Source organism: Nicotiana tomentosiformis, chromosome 4 (assembly GCF_000390325.3).
Source record: "Nicotiana tomentosiformis chromosome 4, ASM39032v3, whole genome shotgun sequence".
NCBI lineage: Eukaryota > Viridiplantae > Streptophyta > Magnoliopsida > Solanales > Solanaceae > Nicotiana > Nicotiana tomentosiformis.
In genome coordinates, this window is record NC_090815.1 from 56,908,494 (window position 1) to 56,927,723 (window position 19,230).

General features: G+C 40.4%; 1 protein-coding gene across 1 annotated transcript; it reads left to right on the top strand.

Moving 5' to 3' along the window:
• The first annotated feature begins 18,554 nt into the window (after positions 1–18,554).
• On the top strand, positions 18,555–18,992 carry LOC138909732 (uncharacterized). The gene has a single exon (XM_070200945.1). The coding sequence runs from the start codon at positions 18,555–18,557 to the stop codon at positions 18,990–18,992; it is 438 nt and encodes a 145-aa protein (XP_070057046.1).
• The last annotated feature ends 238 nt before the right edge of the window (positions 18,993–19,230 follow it).

A 19,230-nucleotide genomic window follows, 5' to 3' on the forward strand; every position in this document is an offset into this window, starting at 1 on the left:
TATAAACTCTTCAATTCTTCAAATGGCAGACTTCTAGCAAATAGAGCCAAAAACTTTTAGGAACCTCAAAATCCAAAGCCAAATATATGCCTAAGTCCAAAATCAGCATACGAACCTATTATAACCATCAAATCACCAATCCACGGTCATTTACATTAATGTCAAACCTTGGTCAACTCTTACAACTTAAGCTTCCAAAGATGGAACTAAGTGTTCCAATTCACACTCAATCCTTCTCGAAACCAACCCAATCTTTCCCGCAAGTCACAAAACATAAAAAAAACATATAAGAAGAATCAAATAGGGGAACAGGGCTCTAATACTCAAAATGACCGGTCAGGTCATTACATTCTCCCTCTCTAAAATAAATGTTCGTCCTCGAACGGGTTTAGAATCATACTTGAAATGCAAAAAAGATGAGGAAATTTGCTCCGCTTATCATGCTCGGCCTCCTAAGTCGCTTCCTCGACCGGTTGACCTCTCCACTAAACCTTCACTGATGTAATCTAATTTGATCTCAACTTTCAAACTTGTCCATCCAAAATAGCCAACGCCTATTCTTCATAAGCGAGATACTCATCCAACAGCACTGAACACAAATCCAACACATGTAACTTGTCTACATAATACTTTCGGAGCATGGAAATATGAATTACCATATGAACTCCAGGCAAGCTGGGGGCAAAGTAGCCTGTAATCCACCTCACCAACTCTCTCTATAACCTCAAATAGTCAAGTATACTTAGGGCTCAACTTCCCTTTCTTCCCAAATCTCATCACGCCCTTCATTGGCCTCTGAGAAGAACCTTTTCACCATCCATGAAAGCCACATCACGAACCTTCCTATCAGCATAACTCTTCCACCTGGATTGCTTTGTACGAAGACGCTCCTGAATCAACTTTACCTTCTCCAAAGAATCATAAACCTAATTTGTACCCAAAAACCAAGCCTTATCAGGTTCAAACCAACCAACAGGAGAATGACACTATCTCCCACATAAGGCCTCAAATGGTGCCATCTAGATATTGGACTGTTAGATATTGTTGTAGGCAAACTTCACCAATGGTAGAAATTTATCCCACTAGCCTCCAAAATCAATTATACCGGTCCTCAACATATCCTCAAGGATCTAAATGTTCTGCTCTGACTGCCCATCCGCCTGTGTGTGAATTATAAACTAAGTTCTACCAGCATTCCCAACTCTCGCTTGAAAGCTTTCCAAAAGTGTAATGTGAATTGCGCACCCCAATCCAATATGATAGAAAGAGGCATACTATTGTTGCTCCCAAATGCACACGCAAGTATACGTGGTCGTACAAGTAATAAAATGATAAGTCGAGTGTCGAACCCATAGAGACTTGTATTAACTACCCACTAAATTCACTAAGATTGTTATTCAGCAAGCCAATTCGAGTTCAAAGGTGTGATTATACTAAACAAGAATTATAACAAGTAACTAAATTATCAAGCAGCAAAATGGTTGTTGTGTATTCTGTAGAGACAAATATTCCAGGGTTGTGATCGATTCACCAATCTTATTGTGTTTTAGTTAACTCTCCCTTTCATACAATTCACTCATGGTTGCTAATTAATCGAACAATTGCACTCGTAGCCTTCTCCCGAAGTATTACTCGCCTATTCAAAATAGATTAACGCATATATTTCTATGAAATCAATCTATTAAGAAAGTATTAAGATTTTGATATTTAATTAAGCATGGTAACTACGTATATTCTTATTCTAACCACAAATCCCCCCCCCCCCCAGAGTTAAGATCGTGCTCTCTTCAATTTTTCTCCAATCTAAACATGGCTTTCCCAAGCATAGCATAGACAATAAATAGAACCTAATTGCTGGCCAGACAATAAGCAATTAATCACAGAATTGAAGAAACAACCATAGATTGATGAATTGTAATCAAGGTTAAGTCAACGTTAAACAATATTCATGTATAAATCACAACCCCAGAACTATGTGTTTTAGCCACTAATGATAATAGTAAACAATTTTTTAAGTGTTGGATAATTGAAAATACTAAGAAAAGATTAAAAAGTGAGATCTCCTCACTCCCGGATGTTCCTCGTGTGTATTCTCTCTTCTAAGTGGCGTCTCCCCTATAAAAATAAGTTTAGTCTTGCTTTTATATGCGTTGAGTAGGTCTATGGCCGAACTAACCTTGTCCCGGAAAATTTTCCCGCCACCAACGTCTTACATCCCGCATTTCGTATGTTAAAGTTTCGCCGTAAGTTAATCAACGTAAGCTCGGGAATGAGATTATTTTTTAGGTTATAAGTATTTATGTTATTTGTAACAAGTGATAAGTGAGTGCCATAAATATTAAAGGGTAAAGAAATCAAAGAATGAGTATTCGTTGAAGTTTGTCAATTTGGGAAAAAATACGGTCCAAGCTATAATACCCGGTATTTATGGACTAGTGCCATACAAGGTACCACATGACCATGATAGTAAGGTATATAAAGTATGTTTAAAGTGATTAGTATTTTAACTAATTAGCAATAATTCTTAATTATGTGGATAATATTTTAATTATAAATTTTTAGTGGGAGGTTAACAAGGTAATTGATTTTTGGTGGATAAGCATAATAGAGACACTATCCCCACATGGCAGCAAGGGGCATAAGTAACAATTATTCTTTGGTGTATGTAATTAGGTGGCATAATTAGGGGATTTTTTGGCAAAATAATCCACAAAAGTGGGTCCCACAAATCATAAAGATAAGAGGATTTCCTACATCACTTAGGAGGGATGTGCATGTTTACTAAGCTCAGGATGTAGCTTCAAAAGTTCTTATGAACCCACAATTATAAGACCTTTTCCCTATATCATTAAGTGTGATGTTATGGTTGCTAGGTGATGGATGAATTCTCAAAAATGAATTCATATGGAAACTTCATAATACGATAGCAGCGTGAGATTTGCGATTCTAAGGAAGTACGGTATAACCTTTCTCAAGAATATCATACGGATTTTTCGTTACTTCGATCTCGTTGTTACATGTTTCATCACGATTGACGTATATTAGAGGGATTGTCAAGATAATGAGCTCAAGTATGTTAAGGCAATTATTTCTTTCTTTTGGCATGATCCATATGATACAAACGAAACGAGCAAATGTGGAACTTGCATAAATGACTCTATTCATAGAAGTACTAGGGGTGCCTATGTTCTTGATTCCCCATGTGTCTTATTATTATATCTTCTGTTCATGGGTCTCAGAAAAATACGTAGTTGATAAAGTTTATCCGTAAGGCATATTGATCGTATGACATTCCGAGAAATTTTATAAACTTACTTCTTATGCATTTCATTCATTTATACATGTACATTGATCCATGACCAGATGGTGTTATATACGCGTATATTATATGTATATGGGATATGAAAAAAGGTTACAGCGTTATATACGCACCACCACCTGATTAGTTGGTATACATTGATGATTTCTCCCATAGAGGCCGAGATGATATGATGGAATTCCCTACGAGGCATGATGATGTTATGTATACATATACCTATGCATAATACGACATTTATACGCACATGTATGACTCTATAAATATTTCAAGATTCACAAATCTATTCAGACTTACAGGCGGATTCTTTTACTCCATGTTTCTTTTATGTCTTTTATGTACTGATTTTCATGCCTTACATACTCGGTACATTATTCGTACTGACATCCCTTTTGCCCGGGGACACTGCGTTTCATGCTCAGATGTGCTGGTAGACAGGCTGACGGTTCCCCTTTTTAGGATCCTTGATCAACAAGGGTTGGTGTGCTACATTTGATCTGCAACTGCTATTAGTTTTGGTACGCTATTTTTGTATGTAGATATGGGTACAACGGGGCCCAGTCCCGTCTTTTAGTATGTGTACACTCTATTAGGGGTCTGTAGACAGTCATGTATAGTTGGATAGTATGTGGCCTTGTTGGCTTTTAATTTTGGAAATATAGTTGTCTATAGCATCCTTGTCGGCTCGCCCTACCGTATTCCGTATGTGTATGTATATATGTCTTTTGGACATGTTTTCCTCACGTATGTTATTCATGTGATTTCGTAGTTTATTGACAGATGTTATTCATATTTATATCTTAGATTTATGCTTAGGGGTGTTCGATAGGTAGGACTCGGGCACTCGTCATGGACCATCGATTTGGGTCGTGACAAAGGTGGTATCAGAGCAGTTATGTCCTAGGATTGTCTATAAACCGTGTCTAGTAGAGTCTTGTTTATGGGTGTGTTGTGCACCACACTTATAGACAGGAGGCTACATGATATTTAGGATTGTTACTTTTCTTTCTAATCTAAATTGTGCGATAGAACTGAGTCGTAAGTATTCACTCCTAATCTTTACTTTATTTATGTTCTTAGTGATGCCTATTATTACTAGACGACAGGCGCTAGCCGCTAGCATGGGTCAGAAGGCTACGAAAGTGTTTAAAGGAGATATAAGCAATAGTATGGAGTCATACCCATCGGAGATCATGGGTTCTATGGAGGAGGATCCTTCCGAGGATCCATATGAGTCATCCGTTCGAGTAGTTTTGATTTTGTCGATAGCAGATGGGGTGAGAGGAGTTCCGACCTCACCAAGGCCCTTAGTTTAATTATCATGGTGCGTTGATCAGGGTATAAGTGGAGTGGTACATGGATTGGCACAATCGGATTCCCCTCAAGCTCAAAACTATGTCAAGGTATTAATAGACACCAGTTCTTCTGAGGTTTCAGATTGTCCACAGTATTGGGAGTCCGTCCATCAAGGTTCGTCTGTGTATATCATGGGCTATGCAGAGGAAGAGGAGAGTAGTTAGGCCAAGAGGAGGAAGGTAGCTGATAAGGATATGAAGATTCCGCTTCGAAGTGTGTCTGATCGAGGCTCTCAAATAGGACAAGGCGAGGACCCTCTACTGTAGGCTGCCTCCAGATATCAACTTTTGGTTAGTGAGCTCCACTTCTTCCTGAACTATTACCAAGTCAGGGTTATGTATATGTTAGGTTGTTTCATGAGGACGTCGGGAGCCCTGTCCCGACTTATATATATTATGATCATGCTTTCTTAGAGGTTTTGGAGACAGTATCCTATGTATAGTTTTGGGTATGACATGTGTACGACCTTATCGGCCCTTATGTATCTATATAAACCTTGTTTTTTGAATTAGTTATGCGAGTTAAGTTCTAATATTGTTCCTTATATATATATATATATATATATATATATATGTGTATGTGTGTGTGTGTGTGTGTGTGTATGTATGTGTGTGTGTGTGTGTGTCCTGTAATGGCCCGTGATAAGTTTGGTAATAAACAAGGATAAGGTACGTGGCACTCAATTAAGTAGACAGGTGAATAAGGTGACGATCAAGAATAAGTACCTACTCCCGAGGATCGATGATTTATTTGATCATTTGCAGGGTGCCAAGTGTTTCTCGAAGATAGACTTGAGGTCCAGGTACATCAGGTAAGGGTAAGGAGAAAGATATTCCGAAGACAACATTCAGGACCAGATACGGGCACTTTGAGTTTCGTGTTATGTCATTCGGTTTGACCAATGCCCCAGCAGTATTAATGGATTTGATGAACCGTGTGTTCAGAACCTTTCTAGATCTGTTCGTGATTGTATTCATTGATGATATATTGGTGTATTCTCATTCAGTGACTGAGCATACAGATTATTTGCGTATTGTGCTCAAAGTTCTTCAAAAAGGGAAGTTATATGCAAATTTCTCTAAATGTGAATTCTGGTTGAATTCTGTAGCTTTCCTTGGGCATATTATTTCAGGTGAAGGTATCCGGGTTGATACACAAAATATTGAGGAAGTAAAGACTTGGCCTAGACCTATGACACCGGCGGAGGTTCGTAACTTCCTCGGCTTGGCAGGTTATTATAGGAGATTCGTAGAGGGATTTTCTTCCCTTTCAGCACCATTGACAAAGTTGACTCAGAAGGGAGCTAGGTTTCAATGGACTGATGCTTGCAAACGGAGTTTCCAGGCATTGAAGGACAAATTAACTTCAGCACCGGTTCTAACGCTCCCAGAGGGGACCGATGGTTATGCTATCTATTGTGACGATTCGGACATTGGATTGGGTTGTGTACTGATACAGCATGGTAAGGTTGTAGCTTATGCTTCTAGACAACTAATAAAGCACGAGAAGAATTACACGACCCTCGATTGGAGTTAGTCGCGGTGATTCATGCACTAAAGATGTGGAGGCACTATTTGTATAGCATTCATGTTGATATCTATACGGATCATAAGAGCCTTCAGTATATCTTCAAGCAAAATGAATTGAATTTACATCAGAGGAGATGTTTGGAGCTACTAAAAGACTATGACGTTGATATTTTATACCATCTGGGGAAGGCAAATGTAGTAGCCGACGCCCTCATCCGTAGATCTGTGGGTAGCATGTCATATTTACAACCAGAGAAGAGTGGGATAGCCCATGACATTCATCAGCTAGCTAGTCTTGGAGTTCGATTACTAGACCCAGGTGATGCCGGAGTTACTATTTAGGACACAGCAACATCCTCTGTAATAACTGAAGTAAAGGAACGCCAGTACGAGGATCCTGTGTTCGCTCATTACAGGGATACAACCCTCAGAAGGAGAAGATACCATTTGAGATTACAGGAGATGGAGTCCTTAGATATCGAGGACGATTATGTGTCCCTAATGTTGCAGGGTTGCGCCGGCAGGTTATGGGAGAGACTCATTATTCTCGTTATTCTGTCCATCTAGGAGCAACAAATATGTATCATGATATCAAGGAAATATATTAGTGGGACAGAATGAAAAAAGATATAGCGGAGCATGTTGCTCAATGCCCTAACTGTCAGCACGTTAAGATAGAGCATCAAAACCCCGATGGATTATTGCAGGCTATAGAGATTCCAACTAGGAAGTGGGAAGTAATTAATATGGATTTCATCGTAGGCTTACCTCATACCCAGCATAAGTTCGATTATATATGGGTGATTGTTGATAGACTTACCAAAACAACCCATTTTCTGCCTGTTAGGACTACATATTCCGCAGTGGATTATGCAAGGATTTACATTAAGGAGATAGTACGACTTTATGGTGTCCCTATATCTATTATCCCGGATAGAGGTGCTCGGTTTACAGCCAATTTCTAGAGGTCCTTCCAAAAAGGATTGGGAACTCAAGTAAGACTTAGTACAACATTTCATCCCCAGACAGACGGACATGCTGAGCGTACTATTCAGACACTGGAGGATATGTTACGCGCTTGTGTGATAGACTTCAAGGGTAGCTGGAATGATCATCTGCCGCTTATTGAGTTCACGTATAATAATAGCTATCATTCCAGTATTCAGATGGCTCCATACGAAGCTCTTTATAGACGGAAGTGTAGGTCGCCTATAGGATGGTTCGATGTTGGGGAAACTAAGTTAGTAGGACCATAATTGGTACAACAGGCAATCGAGAAGATTAAACTTATACAGGAAAGGCTATTAGCAGCTCAAAGTCGTCAGAAGTTTTATGCGGATAATCAACGACGAGACTTGGAGTTTCATGTTGATGACTGGGTATTCCTAAAGGTATGACCGATGAAAGGTGTTATGAGGTTCAGTAAGAAAGGAAAACTTAGACCTCGGTACATTGGACCATATAAGATCATACGCAAGGTAGGACATGTAGCATATGAGTTAGACTTGACTTTTGACTTGGAGTCTGTATATCTAGTCTTTCATGTTTCTATGCTTCGTAAATGTATCAGATATCCTTCTAGAATCATGTCAATTGATGATGTTCAGGTCACGGAGCAGCTATCATATGAAGAAAGTCCCATTTCTATACTAGATAGACAGGTTTGGAGATTGAGGACTAAAGACGTAGCTTCAGTGAAAGTACTTTGGAGAAATAATAATGTTGAAGAAATGACTTGGGAAGCCGAAGAAGACATGAAGTCTAGGTATCCTCAATTGTTTTCTCTTCCAGAGGAGGATTCTATTGAGACATCACAGCCTTAAGGTGCGTGTATGGATTCCTGTGTTAGTTATTGTCATTGGTCGTGTGAGGCTATTGTCGTTAATGATGATTGTGGCCCTATGTGGCGTTAGATTATTGAGTTTTCTATAGGAAGGGTTGGTAGTAGTATTGTTACAAAGGCGACTCTGCCAAAACTTATATAGATCTCGGGGAGTTAAACATTCGAGGACGAATATTTCTAAGGGGGGAAGGATGTTACATCCCGCATTTCGTACGTTAAAGTTTCGCCGTAAATTAATAGACGTAAGCTTGTGAATGATATTATTTTTAAGGTTATAAGTATTTATGTTATTTGTAACAAGTGATAAGTGACTGCCGTGAAGATTAGAGGGTAAACAAATCAACGAATGAGTATTCGTTGAAGTTTGTCAATTTGGGATAAAATACAGTCCAAGCTATAATACCCGATATTTATGGACTAGTGCAATACAAGGTACCACATGACCATGATAGTAAGGTATATAAAGTATGTTAAAAGTGATTAGTATTTTAACTAATTAGAGATAATTCTTAATTATGTGGATAATTGGTTTATTATTGATTTTTAGTGGAGGTTAACAAGGTAATTGATTTTTGGTGGATAAGCTTAATGGAGACACTATCCCCACGTGGTAGCAAGGAGCATAAGTAACAATGACTTTTTGGTGTATGTAATTAGGTGGCATAATTAGGGAATTTTTGGGCAAAATAATCCACAAAAGTGGGTCCCACAAATCATAAAGTTAAGAGGATTTCCTACATTATTTAAGAGGGATGTGCATGTTTACTAAGTTACGGATGTAGCTTCAAAAGTTCTTATGAACCCACAATTATAAGAGATTTTCCCTACATCATTAAGTGTTATGTTATGGTTGCTAGGTGACGGATGAATTCTCAAAAATGAATTCATATGAAACTTCATAATAGCAGCGTGAGATTTGCGATTCTAAGGGAGTACGGTATAACCTTTCTCAAGAATATCATACAGATTTTTCCCTACTTCGATCTCGCTGTTACATGTTTCGTCGCGATTGACATGTGTTTAGGGATTGTAAGGAGAATCGGCTCAGGTATGTTAGGGCAATTCCTTCTTTCTTTTGGCATGATCCATATGATACAAACGAAATGAGCAAATGCGCAACTTTCATAAATGACTGTATTTATTGAAGTGCTAGGGATGCCTATGTTCTTGATTCCCCACGTGTCTTACTATAATATCTTCTGTTCATGGGTCTCAGTAAAATACGTAGTTGATAAAGTTTATCCGAAAGGCATATTGATCTTATGATATTCCGAGAAATCTTATAAACTTACTTCTTATGCATTTCATTCATTTATACATGTACATTGACCCATGACTAGATGGCGTTATATACACGTATATTATATGTATATTGGATATAGGAAAAGGTTACGGCGTTATATATGCACCACCACCTGATCAGTTGGTATACATTGATGATTTCGCCCACAAAGGTCGAGATGATATAATGGAATGCCCTCAGAGGCTTGATGATGTTATGTACACATATACCTACCCATGATATGACATTTATACGCACATGCATGACTCTATAAATATTTCAGGATTCACAAAGTTATTCAGACTTACAGGCGAATTCTTTTACACAATGTTTCTTTTATGTCTTTTATGTACTAATTTTCATGCCTTACATACTAGATACATTATTCGTACTGGTGTCCCTTTTGCTTGGGGACACTGCGTTTCATGCCCACAGGTACTAGTAGACAGGCTGACGGTTCACCTTTTTAGGATCCTTGATCAGCGAGGGTTGGTGTGCTCTATTTGATCCGCAGCTGTTATTAGTTTTGGTACGCTATTTTTGTATGTAGATATGGGTACGACAGGGCCCAGTTCCTTCCTTTAGATAGTTGTACACTCTATTAGAGGTCTGTAGACAGTCATGTATAGTTTGATAGTATGTGGCCTTGTCAGCTTTTAATTTTGGAAATATAGTTGTCTATAGCAGCCTTGTCGGCTTGCCTTGCCATATACCGTATGTGTATGTATATATGTCTTTTGGACATGTTTTCCTCACGTATGTTATTCACGTGATTCAGCAGTTTATTGACAAATGTTATTCATGTTTATATATTAGACTCATGCTTAGGGGTGTTCGACAGGTAGGACTCGGGCACTCATCATGGCCTATCGGTTTGGGTCGTGACACAAAATCCAGCCCAGCGGCCCATGCTGTCCCTGGCACTGGCTTATCAAACTTTCTGTCACTGGTGCCACATGTGGCGTGGAGCGCTGCCTGTGGCACTGGAAATCAAACTTTTCTCGTTTTCCTCCGTTTTGGCTCTAATCTCGCACCTTTCGCCCCCAATTGCTTCCGGATGATTCCTACACATATAAACACCTTGAATTAATATAAATCAATACATTTCACATCCGAAATCCACAAAACACGAGTAAAGCATGAGGCAATATACATATAAATATATATATACTTTAAGCTAAATACCAACTATAAAAACGGATAATCTCTCTAATGTAGATCTAAGCCAACTTTTATGAAGTGTAAGAAGTCACAACTGGAATGAAATGCGCAGACTTGGTCAATCTATCCACAATGACCCAAACAACATCAAACATCCTCAAGGTATGTGACAATCCTACCACAAAATCCATTGTAATGCGCTCTCACTTCCACTCCAGTATATCTAGTCTTAGAAGCAAACCACCTGGGTTTTTATGCTCATACTTGACATGTTGATAATTTAAACACCACGAAACATGCCCAATAATGTCCTTCTTTATCCTCCACCACTAGTAATGCTATTTAAGTCATGATACATTTTTGTGACACCGCGAATAGAATACTGCAAACTATGAGCCTCCTCAAAAATAACTCCCTCAAACCATACACATTAGGAACACATATCCGACCCTGAAGTCGCAATACACCATCATCACCAATGACCACATTATCATCACCATCTTGAAACACTGTGTCCTTACGGGAAAGTAAATGAGGATCATCATATTGTCGAGTCTTAATATGCTCAAACAAGGACGAGTATGCGACAACACAAACAAGAACTCTACTTAACTCAAAAATATCTAAACATACAAATATAGTGGCCAAAGAATGTACATCCGTCACAAATGGTCTCTCCATAGTTTGAATGAATGCCAAACTCACATACAATCCGCCTTCTTACTAAAAACATCCGCTACCACATTGGCCTTACATAGATGATACGATATAGTGATATTATAATCCTTCAACTACTCCAACAACCTCTGTTGCCTCAAATTCAAATGCTTTTGCTTGAACAAACGCTAAGGACTCCGATGATTAGTGTAAACCCCACATGACACACAATACAAGTAATACGTCCAAATCATGAGTGCATGTATAGTTGTTTCTAACCCCAAATCGTGAACCGGATAATTCTTCTCATGAGACTTCAACTAGTGCGACGCATTGGCAATCACCCTACCATCCTAAATCATCACCCACCCAAGGCCAACATGCGAGGCATCAGAATAGAAATTATACACCATCGACCTGAGGGCAATATGAAAATTGGAGCAATAGTCAAAGCAGTCTTGAGCTTCTAAATGCTCTTCTCACACTTGTTCGACCATATGAACGGAGTGCCCTTATGAGTCAACTTTGTCAATGGAGCTGCAATAGATGAAAATCCTTCCACAAATCGATGATAGTAGCTAGACAAATACAAGAAACTTCTAATCTCTGAAGTGGTAGAAGGTCTAGTTCAACTCTAAACTACCTCAATCTTTTTCGGATCAACCTTCATACCATCATTTGACACCACGTTACCCAAGAATGCCACCGGGTCCAACAAAAACTCACACTTGGAGAACTTAGTATACAACTTCTTCTCCTTCAGAATCTGGAGCACAATCCCCAAATACTACTCGTGCCCCTTACCACTACGAGAATATACCAAGATATCATTAACGAGCACAATAAACAAAAATCCAAATAAGGCTGGAACACACTATTTATCAAATGTGTGAAAGCTTCAAGGGCATTAGACAAGCCAAATGACACCACCAAGAATACATAATGTCCATAACGAGACTTGAAAGTTGTCTTAGGGATGTCTAAAGCCCTAATCTACAACTGGTGATAACTCGATCTCAAATTAATCAACAAGGACACCCTGGCACCCTGAATTTGGTCGAACAAATCATCAATAGGAGGCAATAGATACTTGTTCTTGATAGTGACCTTGTTCAACTGCCTATAATGAATACATATCCTCATATAACTATCCTTCCTCTTATTAAACAACATAGGTGCACCTCACGTGCAACATGAATAACTCACGTACTGCACGGACAACTCACATGATAATAATATCAATAACTGGTTCCGCATGGACAACTCACGTGTTGCACGAACAACTCACGTGCTAACAACATCAATAACTGGATCCGCATGGACAACTCATGTGCTCCATGGACAACTCACATGCTAATATAATCAACCGCACGAAGAACTCACGTGCTAATAATCACAATCTGCCCGGCGTGGTCATAGGCTACAAGTCAAGCACATAACACAGAGAAAGCAAATATGCGGGAATACATGTACATGATCAATGATTATCAAGTTCATACTCCTGGACTGGTATAAATAATATGCTATAGAGTAGGGATGTATAATGTGAGCTATCATAGCTACAGATCATTTCAAGGCACGTCATAGCCTAAGCACTACCCCCGAGTATGTAAATAGTACCCTGGTGCACGCATATGGGCTCAACCCCGCACCTGTGCACCACCTATCACACGTAGATATCACAAAGAATTCAGGAGATTAATACCTCAACCAAGTTTAGATAAGACACTTACCTTAAGCAAGCCAAATTACTCCCTTAAAAAGTCCTTCATACGTGTATCAGCCTCTGGAAGGCTCGAATCTAGTCAAAATAGCATAATACTATCAACAAAATTTATAGGAGTTGATTCCAAATGATAAAGCTAAGATATTTAAGCAAAATACAAAAGTCAACCCTAGGTATGCACCTGGGAACCCAACAAAATTCAAAAATGCCGAACACCCATTCAATTACAAGTTCAACCATACCAAAATTATTAAAATCCGACCTCAAATCGACCTTCAAACCTCCTTTTTCCATTTTTGCAAAGTTTCCAAAAAATTCCCCATTTCTTCACTTTAATTCCCTAATTAAATGCTAAAAACAAAGATGGAATCATGATATAACAACAAATACGAGTAAAAAATACTTACCCGGATTAAACCGATGTGAAGTAATCGAGTTACCTCTCCTATTAATAAAATTGTTTTTGACCTCGGCTATTGGGCACTTCTTCTCCCTTACCGGTGGGATGCTTAGGTCCAGGCTTAGCTTATGCACGACCACCTCTGTGCGACCATGCGAAACAATAAACATTAGTTTTAAGAGAATTAATAAATCCTAACCTGTGCTCGGGGTTGAGTCCTGTCCCCAAGTGAACTTTTCTCTCCAAGAATTTTTCGAATAAAGCCACTTGATCGAGTTCTTCTGCTGTGGACTTGGTAGCATCTGCTTCTTCCGGTACCTGAAAATATCTTGGTACCTGGTGGAATTCCAATGACTCCTCCCCTTTGTTATCTTTGTTAGGTTCGGGAGTAGGCGCCGGTTCTTGTAATTACTATGTGTTGAGTTCCTTCTCTTTACTACTGGAAACTGATACCATGTTAATTTCCCTTATTGCCGGTTGATCTCCTCTTATTTATTTGATTCCCTCTGGAGTCGTGAATTTCATCAGCTGGTCATATGTTGATGGTACGGCCTTCATCTCATGTAACCATGGTCTGCCGAGAATTATGTTGTAGCCCGTGTCGTCATCCACCACTTCAAATAAGGTGGTTTTCGTGACTCCTTCGGAATTCGTGGGCAGCAAGATCTCCCCTCGGGTTGTCACTTTAAGTTTAACCCGACGAGGAGCTTTGTTTCCATAACGATGCTTCGATTAACTTGGCTTATTCCAGCACTCTCCATTGAATGATAGCGGCTGAACTTCCTAGGTCAACGAAAACACATTTAATCTTGAAATCTAGGATGTTAAGAGATATTACCAGGGCATCGTTGTGCGGCAGAAAACGTCCATCAGCGTTTTCTTCCGTGAAGGTGATGTCGTCTTTGGTGACTTCTCGGAGTCTCTAGCTATGAGTCACCGATACCTTTGTCTATTGCCGAGAAGGTTACACCGTTGATCTCGCTCCCCCTGAAAATCATGTTGATAGTTAGTTGAGGGGGATCTTCCCCTATCTTCGAGGGTTCTGTGTTTTCTCGGTTGCGGCAATAATTGTTCTTGGCCCAGTCGCTTAAGAATTCCCTGAGATGGCCATTCTTTAAACAACGTTACCACCTCTTCGCGCAGATGTCGGCAGTCCTTAGTTCGGTGGCCATGAGTCCCATGATATTCGCACCATAAATTAGGATCCCTCTGGCTGGGATAGGATCCGATCTGCCTCGAGAACCATGCTTCCTTAATGTTTCTCATTGTCGATACCAGCTTCGCTATGTTTATGTTGAAATTATACTCTGATAGCCTGGGTTAAGTGGAATCTCGGGAGCCCGATACCTCTTTGTTCTGCAACGACCCGCTGTTTTGGCTGCAGTCAGTTCTTCTATCAGGGGCGAACCTATCTGCTGACCAGAATCCTTTGCTACTACATCCTTTGGTCCTCTCGTATGGCAAGAATCGACCCTTAGAAGAGCGTCGATCAGCATCAAAATCATCTTTAGATTTATCCCTATTATTCTTTATCCCGACCCTTGGTTGATTCCGAGAACCCAAGTTGATCATCTTCTATCCTTATCTTTGATTCGTAACGGTTATGGAAATTCGTCTATGTGGTTTATCGAAACTCGAGCAAGCTTTCTTTCAGCTTTCGAGAGGCGTCGGAGCTCCTCAGGTTGGTAAGTGCCTCAGCTGCCCACTCGTCTGGCACGGCCAGTAATAGTATCCTTTATTTTTGGAACCCGATTACATACTCATGCAGCAATTCGTACTCTCCTTGCGAAATTCTGAATATGTACGCCTTATGGGCCTGAACCTTCCTGGCCCCGGCATGGGCCTTGTTGAAAGAATCTGTGATCATCTCAAAAGAATCAATTGAATGTTTGGGTAAAAGAAAATACCATGTCAAGGTCCCCTTCGTGAGGGTTTCTCTGAATTTCTTCAGCAGGACCGACTCAATCTAATGTCGGGCCATGTCGTTTCCTTTTTCCGTCGTTGTATAAGTTGTGATGTACTACTAAGGGTCTGAAATCCCATCTTACTTTGGTATGTCTGGCATTTTGAAACGTTTCGGAATCAACTCTGGTGATGTGCTTGGTTTGAATGGCAATTGGGTGTACTTCTTCGAGTCCGGGCCTTTCAACACTTGTGGTGCGCCCGGAATTTGATCTATTTAAGCATGGAACTCTTTCGCGTTCTGATCTATCCGCTCATTCATTTACCTCATGAATCTTATTAGTTCGCTTTTTTAAGGGATCATTGCTGTTGTCGTCACTAGATCCGCTACCAGTCCCTCTGTTTTCGTCAAAGCCGACCTCACCTCTCGGGGTGTTGTTATCAACTCATTGAGTTGTTTTATTTGTAGGAGTGCCGGGGGGAACAAGGACTCTTCCATTCACATTTTTGGAAGCACGTGATAATGCCTACTTTAGTTCTGTCATGATCTGGTCTTGCCTCGAGAGATGGCCCATGTGTAAGGCCCCGTAAAATTTCACCTAGAACCCAGGCCTTTCAAACTGATATTTTAGAGAGAGGAAAGTGGTCTAGAGTGAGAGGAGGGATCCCTAAGCTAGTTGTTCATCAATCCTTGCTCAAGACTTGGATAATTCACAAGGAAAACTCATAAGGTCTTCATCCAAGAGGTAAGGTTCCATACCCTAGCCTTCAATTTCGAGTTTGGGGTAGAAGATGGATAATGCGGAGTGTGATTCTTAGGTACGGAGATGTTATCTATGCATGCATATACCAACAAAGGTTTGGGAAGGTTGCTGAGCTCAAAAGGGTAGATATTGGGTTATGGGATGAAGGAATCCACCATAGGAGGTCCTTGAAATCACAATGCCCACCTAGTGTTTGATAAAATGCTCGAATGAGCTGAAACCTCGAGTATCTTCCTAATTATGTTCAATTTCGTTATGTTTCTAAATAGATTGAAGTTGCTAAGATTTTCGAAACATTGTAGTAATTTAAGGGAGCTCAAAGCGAGGTAGGTTTGCTAAACTCCTTTTGTAGAATTGAAGCTCATGATGTCCTCACAAGTTGTAATTATGGTTAGCTCAAGCTCTTATGTCTCATGTTCCGAGTTGTTCCTTATAAATTTGACTATTCCAAATAAACTATGCGTTGAACGATATATGTTCAAAATTTCTTCTGAATTATCTTATCATATTGTGTTATCCTTCGAGATTGTATTAAAATTTGACCATGTGTCGAAATATTATGAATTCAATTATGTCTCAATTGCTAGTTATTATGCCAAATTGTGGAAGAAAACTCAATGTGCCCAAGACTCTTATTTGCTCACATGTGTACAAAAAGACGTGGTTAGAGATGCGTTGTTGTTGATAATACATGATGATGTTTGAAAGTGAAAGGGGTGATCATGAAATATGAAATATGGCCGGCGACCAAGAATGATATTACATGTATGGCCACTAGTGCCAATGAAATTCAAAGATGAGTAAAAGACTATGAAATGAGCTGAAAGTCCTTTAGATAATAAACATTTGGGAGTATCATTAGTCATCGAGGAAGGGTAGATTGAAATAACCTAACCTCGAAACTACACGTGTCGGTGTAGGAGTGGATTATGATTATTCCCTTATTTGGGATGAGATTGATGTGATGAGATTGTTCCCCTTAAATGGGATGATATGACTGCTAGGAAAGGGTGATGTCGATCCACATGACATTGTGGTGAGACGGCCTAGACGATCGGGTCGAGATCGGACGCCATGCCGCACACATGGTGATAATTATGCTTGAGATTGTGATTGAGATTATGATTGAGATTGTGATTGTAATTGGGTGTCTTTAGGTGAGACGGCCTAGCCGATTGGGCCGTTATCGGACTCCGTGATAAAGACACGGTGGTATATTAGTACTAAAGATCTCCCAACCTAAAATAATGTAATTTACTTGAAAACTTATCTTTCTCCTAACTTGATGTTTTGGCATTGTTTGAGGCTTCCACTAATCATATGATTGTTTCTCCTTGTATTGTAACTCGTTCTATTGAGAAAGTTTTGTCTTATATACTAGTACTGTTCTATATGTATTAACGTCCCTTTTGCTGGGGGTGTTGCATCTTTAATGGATGTAGGTGGTTCCAAAACAAGTGGCATTGATCAGTGATAGCGGTACACCCTCTTCCTAGCTGATTTAGTGAGCCCCACTTTATTTTTGGGTCGTGTATCTTTTGCTTCTCATGTATTGAGGTATAGCCGGGGCCTATTTGCCGGTACTATCATAGTACTCTTTTGTATCCGTTAGAGGCTCCGTAGACATAGTGTGAGTTGTACCTTGGTTATGTTAAAGCCAAACTATAGATGTTGTAATTGTACTACACGTTCCGCTTCAAACTTTGAAAGTGTATGTAATATTTTGGGAAACTTATAATTGACGTGACTAAAGGTAATGAATTGGTGTTGTCCACATGATCTTCTCATTGTATACTTAATGAAATATATATTCTTGTTATTCATGGGTAAGTTTGGGTAGAAGGCACTGCACATGGTTGCTTGACTGGGATATCTCGGTTGAGCACCGGTCACACTCCCCGAGGTCGGGGCATCACAAACTTGGTATCAGAGTCAGGTTCTAAAGTGTCCTAGGATGTCTGGGAGCCGTGTCTAATAGAGTCCTTCTTATCGGTGTGTTATCGACCACAACTATAATTGGGAGGCTACTTGGGCATTTAGGAATAACACCCTTCTTTGATGTTCTAGGTCGTGCGATAGAGCTGATCGTAAGATTATTCCTCCTCTAACTCGTCCATTGATCTAATTTTCTGTACATTGCACCTAGGAAGAAGGCAAGAACTGGATAAGGAGCCAATGCCATCCCAGGAGTGGAAGTTGATTCTATACTTGATGAGGCGGGTTAGCACCCGAGGGGTCCAGATAATCCCCCAACTACTACACCGCCTGATTCTACTACTCCTGCTCAGACTTCACCAATCCCTACTCCTACTGAGGGTGCATCGATTCCTCCAACTGATATTACAGTTCCACCTCTAGCCCCCGCTTCTGGTCCCGGTGTTTCTGAGGGGGACCTTAGGGAAGCGATACAGATGTTGGCTCAGATAGTGGCTTCCTAGGCCCAGAGATCGAATGTTGCACCTACTTCTTCCAGTTAGCAAGGGGATTCTACTAGTTCCAGGGTGAACATCTAGGGTGAACAAGTTTCTTCAGCTAGATCCTGCAGTGTTCACAGGTACTAATGCCGAGGAGGACCACCCCAGGACTTCATTGATGATATGCACAAGACTCTCCGAGTTATGCGTGCTAGTGAGACGGAAGCAGTGGAGTTGGATTCCTTCCGCCTGAAAGAGGTGGCATATTCTTGGTTTGAGCTGTGGGAGGAGTCCCATGTGAAGGGGAGCCCTCCGGCGAGGTGGAGTGAGTTTGCCAATACCTTCATTGACCATTTTTCGCCTGCCGAGACTAAGGCAGCCCGTGCTGTCGAGTTTGAAAGCTTGAGGCAAGGTAGCCTGAGTGTGTGGGAGTACCATATGAGATTCGCACGCCTGTCCAAGTATGCTATATACATGTTGCCCACTATAGAGGCTAAAGTGTGCCGGTTTGTGCATGGCCTCAGCCCCTTGGTTATTAATGAGGCCGCTACAGCTGCCTTGAATTCTGATATGAACTATGGGAAGATGGTAGCATATGCTCAAGCCAGTGAGAAACGCAAATTGAAGAATAGAATAGAGTGAGAGGGTAGCAATAAGGCTTGGTCCACGGGCAACTTTGGTGATTCTTCTTGTTGTGGTGGTGGTAGGTCAGCATTTAGGGGAGGATCATCGGGGACATCCCAGTTCTTTGCTCAGTCTTCAGTTAGTGGACAGCCATCAGGGCCCAGTCACCAGCAGTGGAGCCGTTTCAGTCCCGGTCTGGGCAATAGGGGATCCTACCAGCAGGGTCGGCTTGGTAGGAGATTCCAGCAGCAACGGA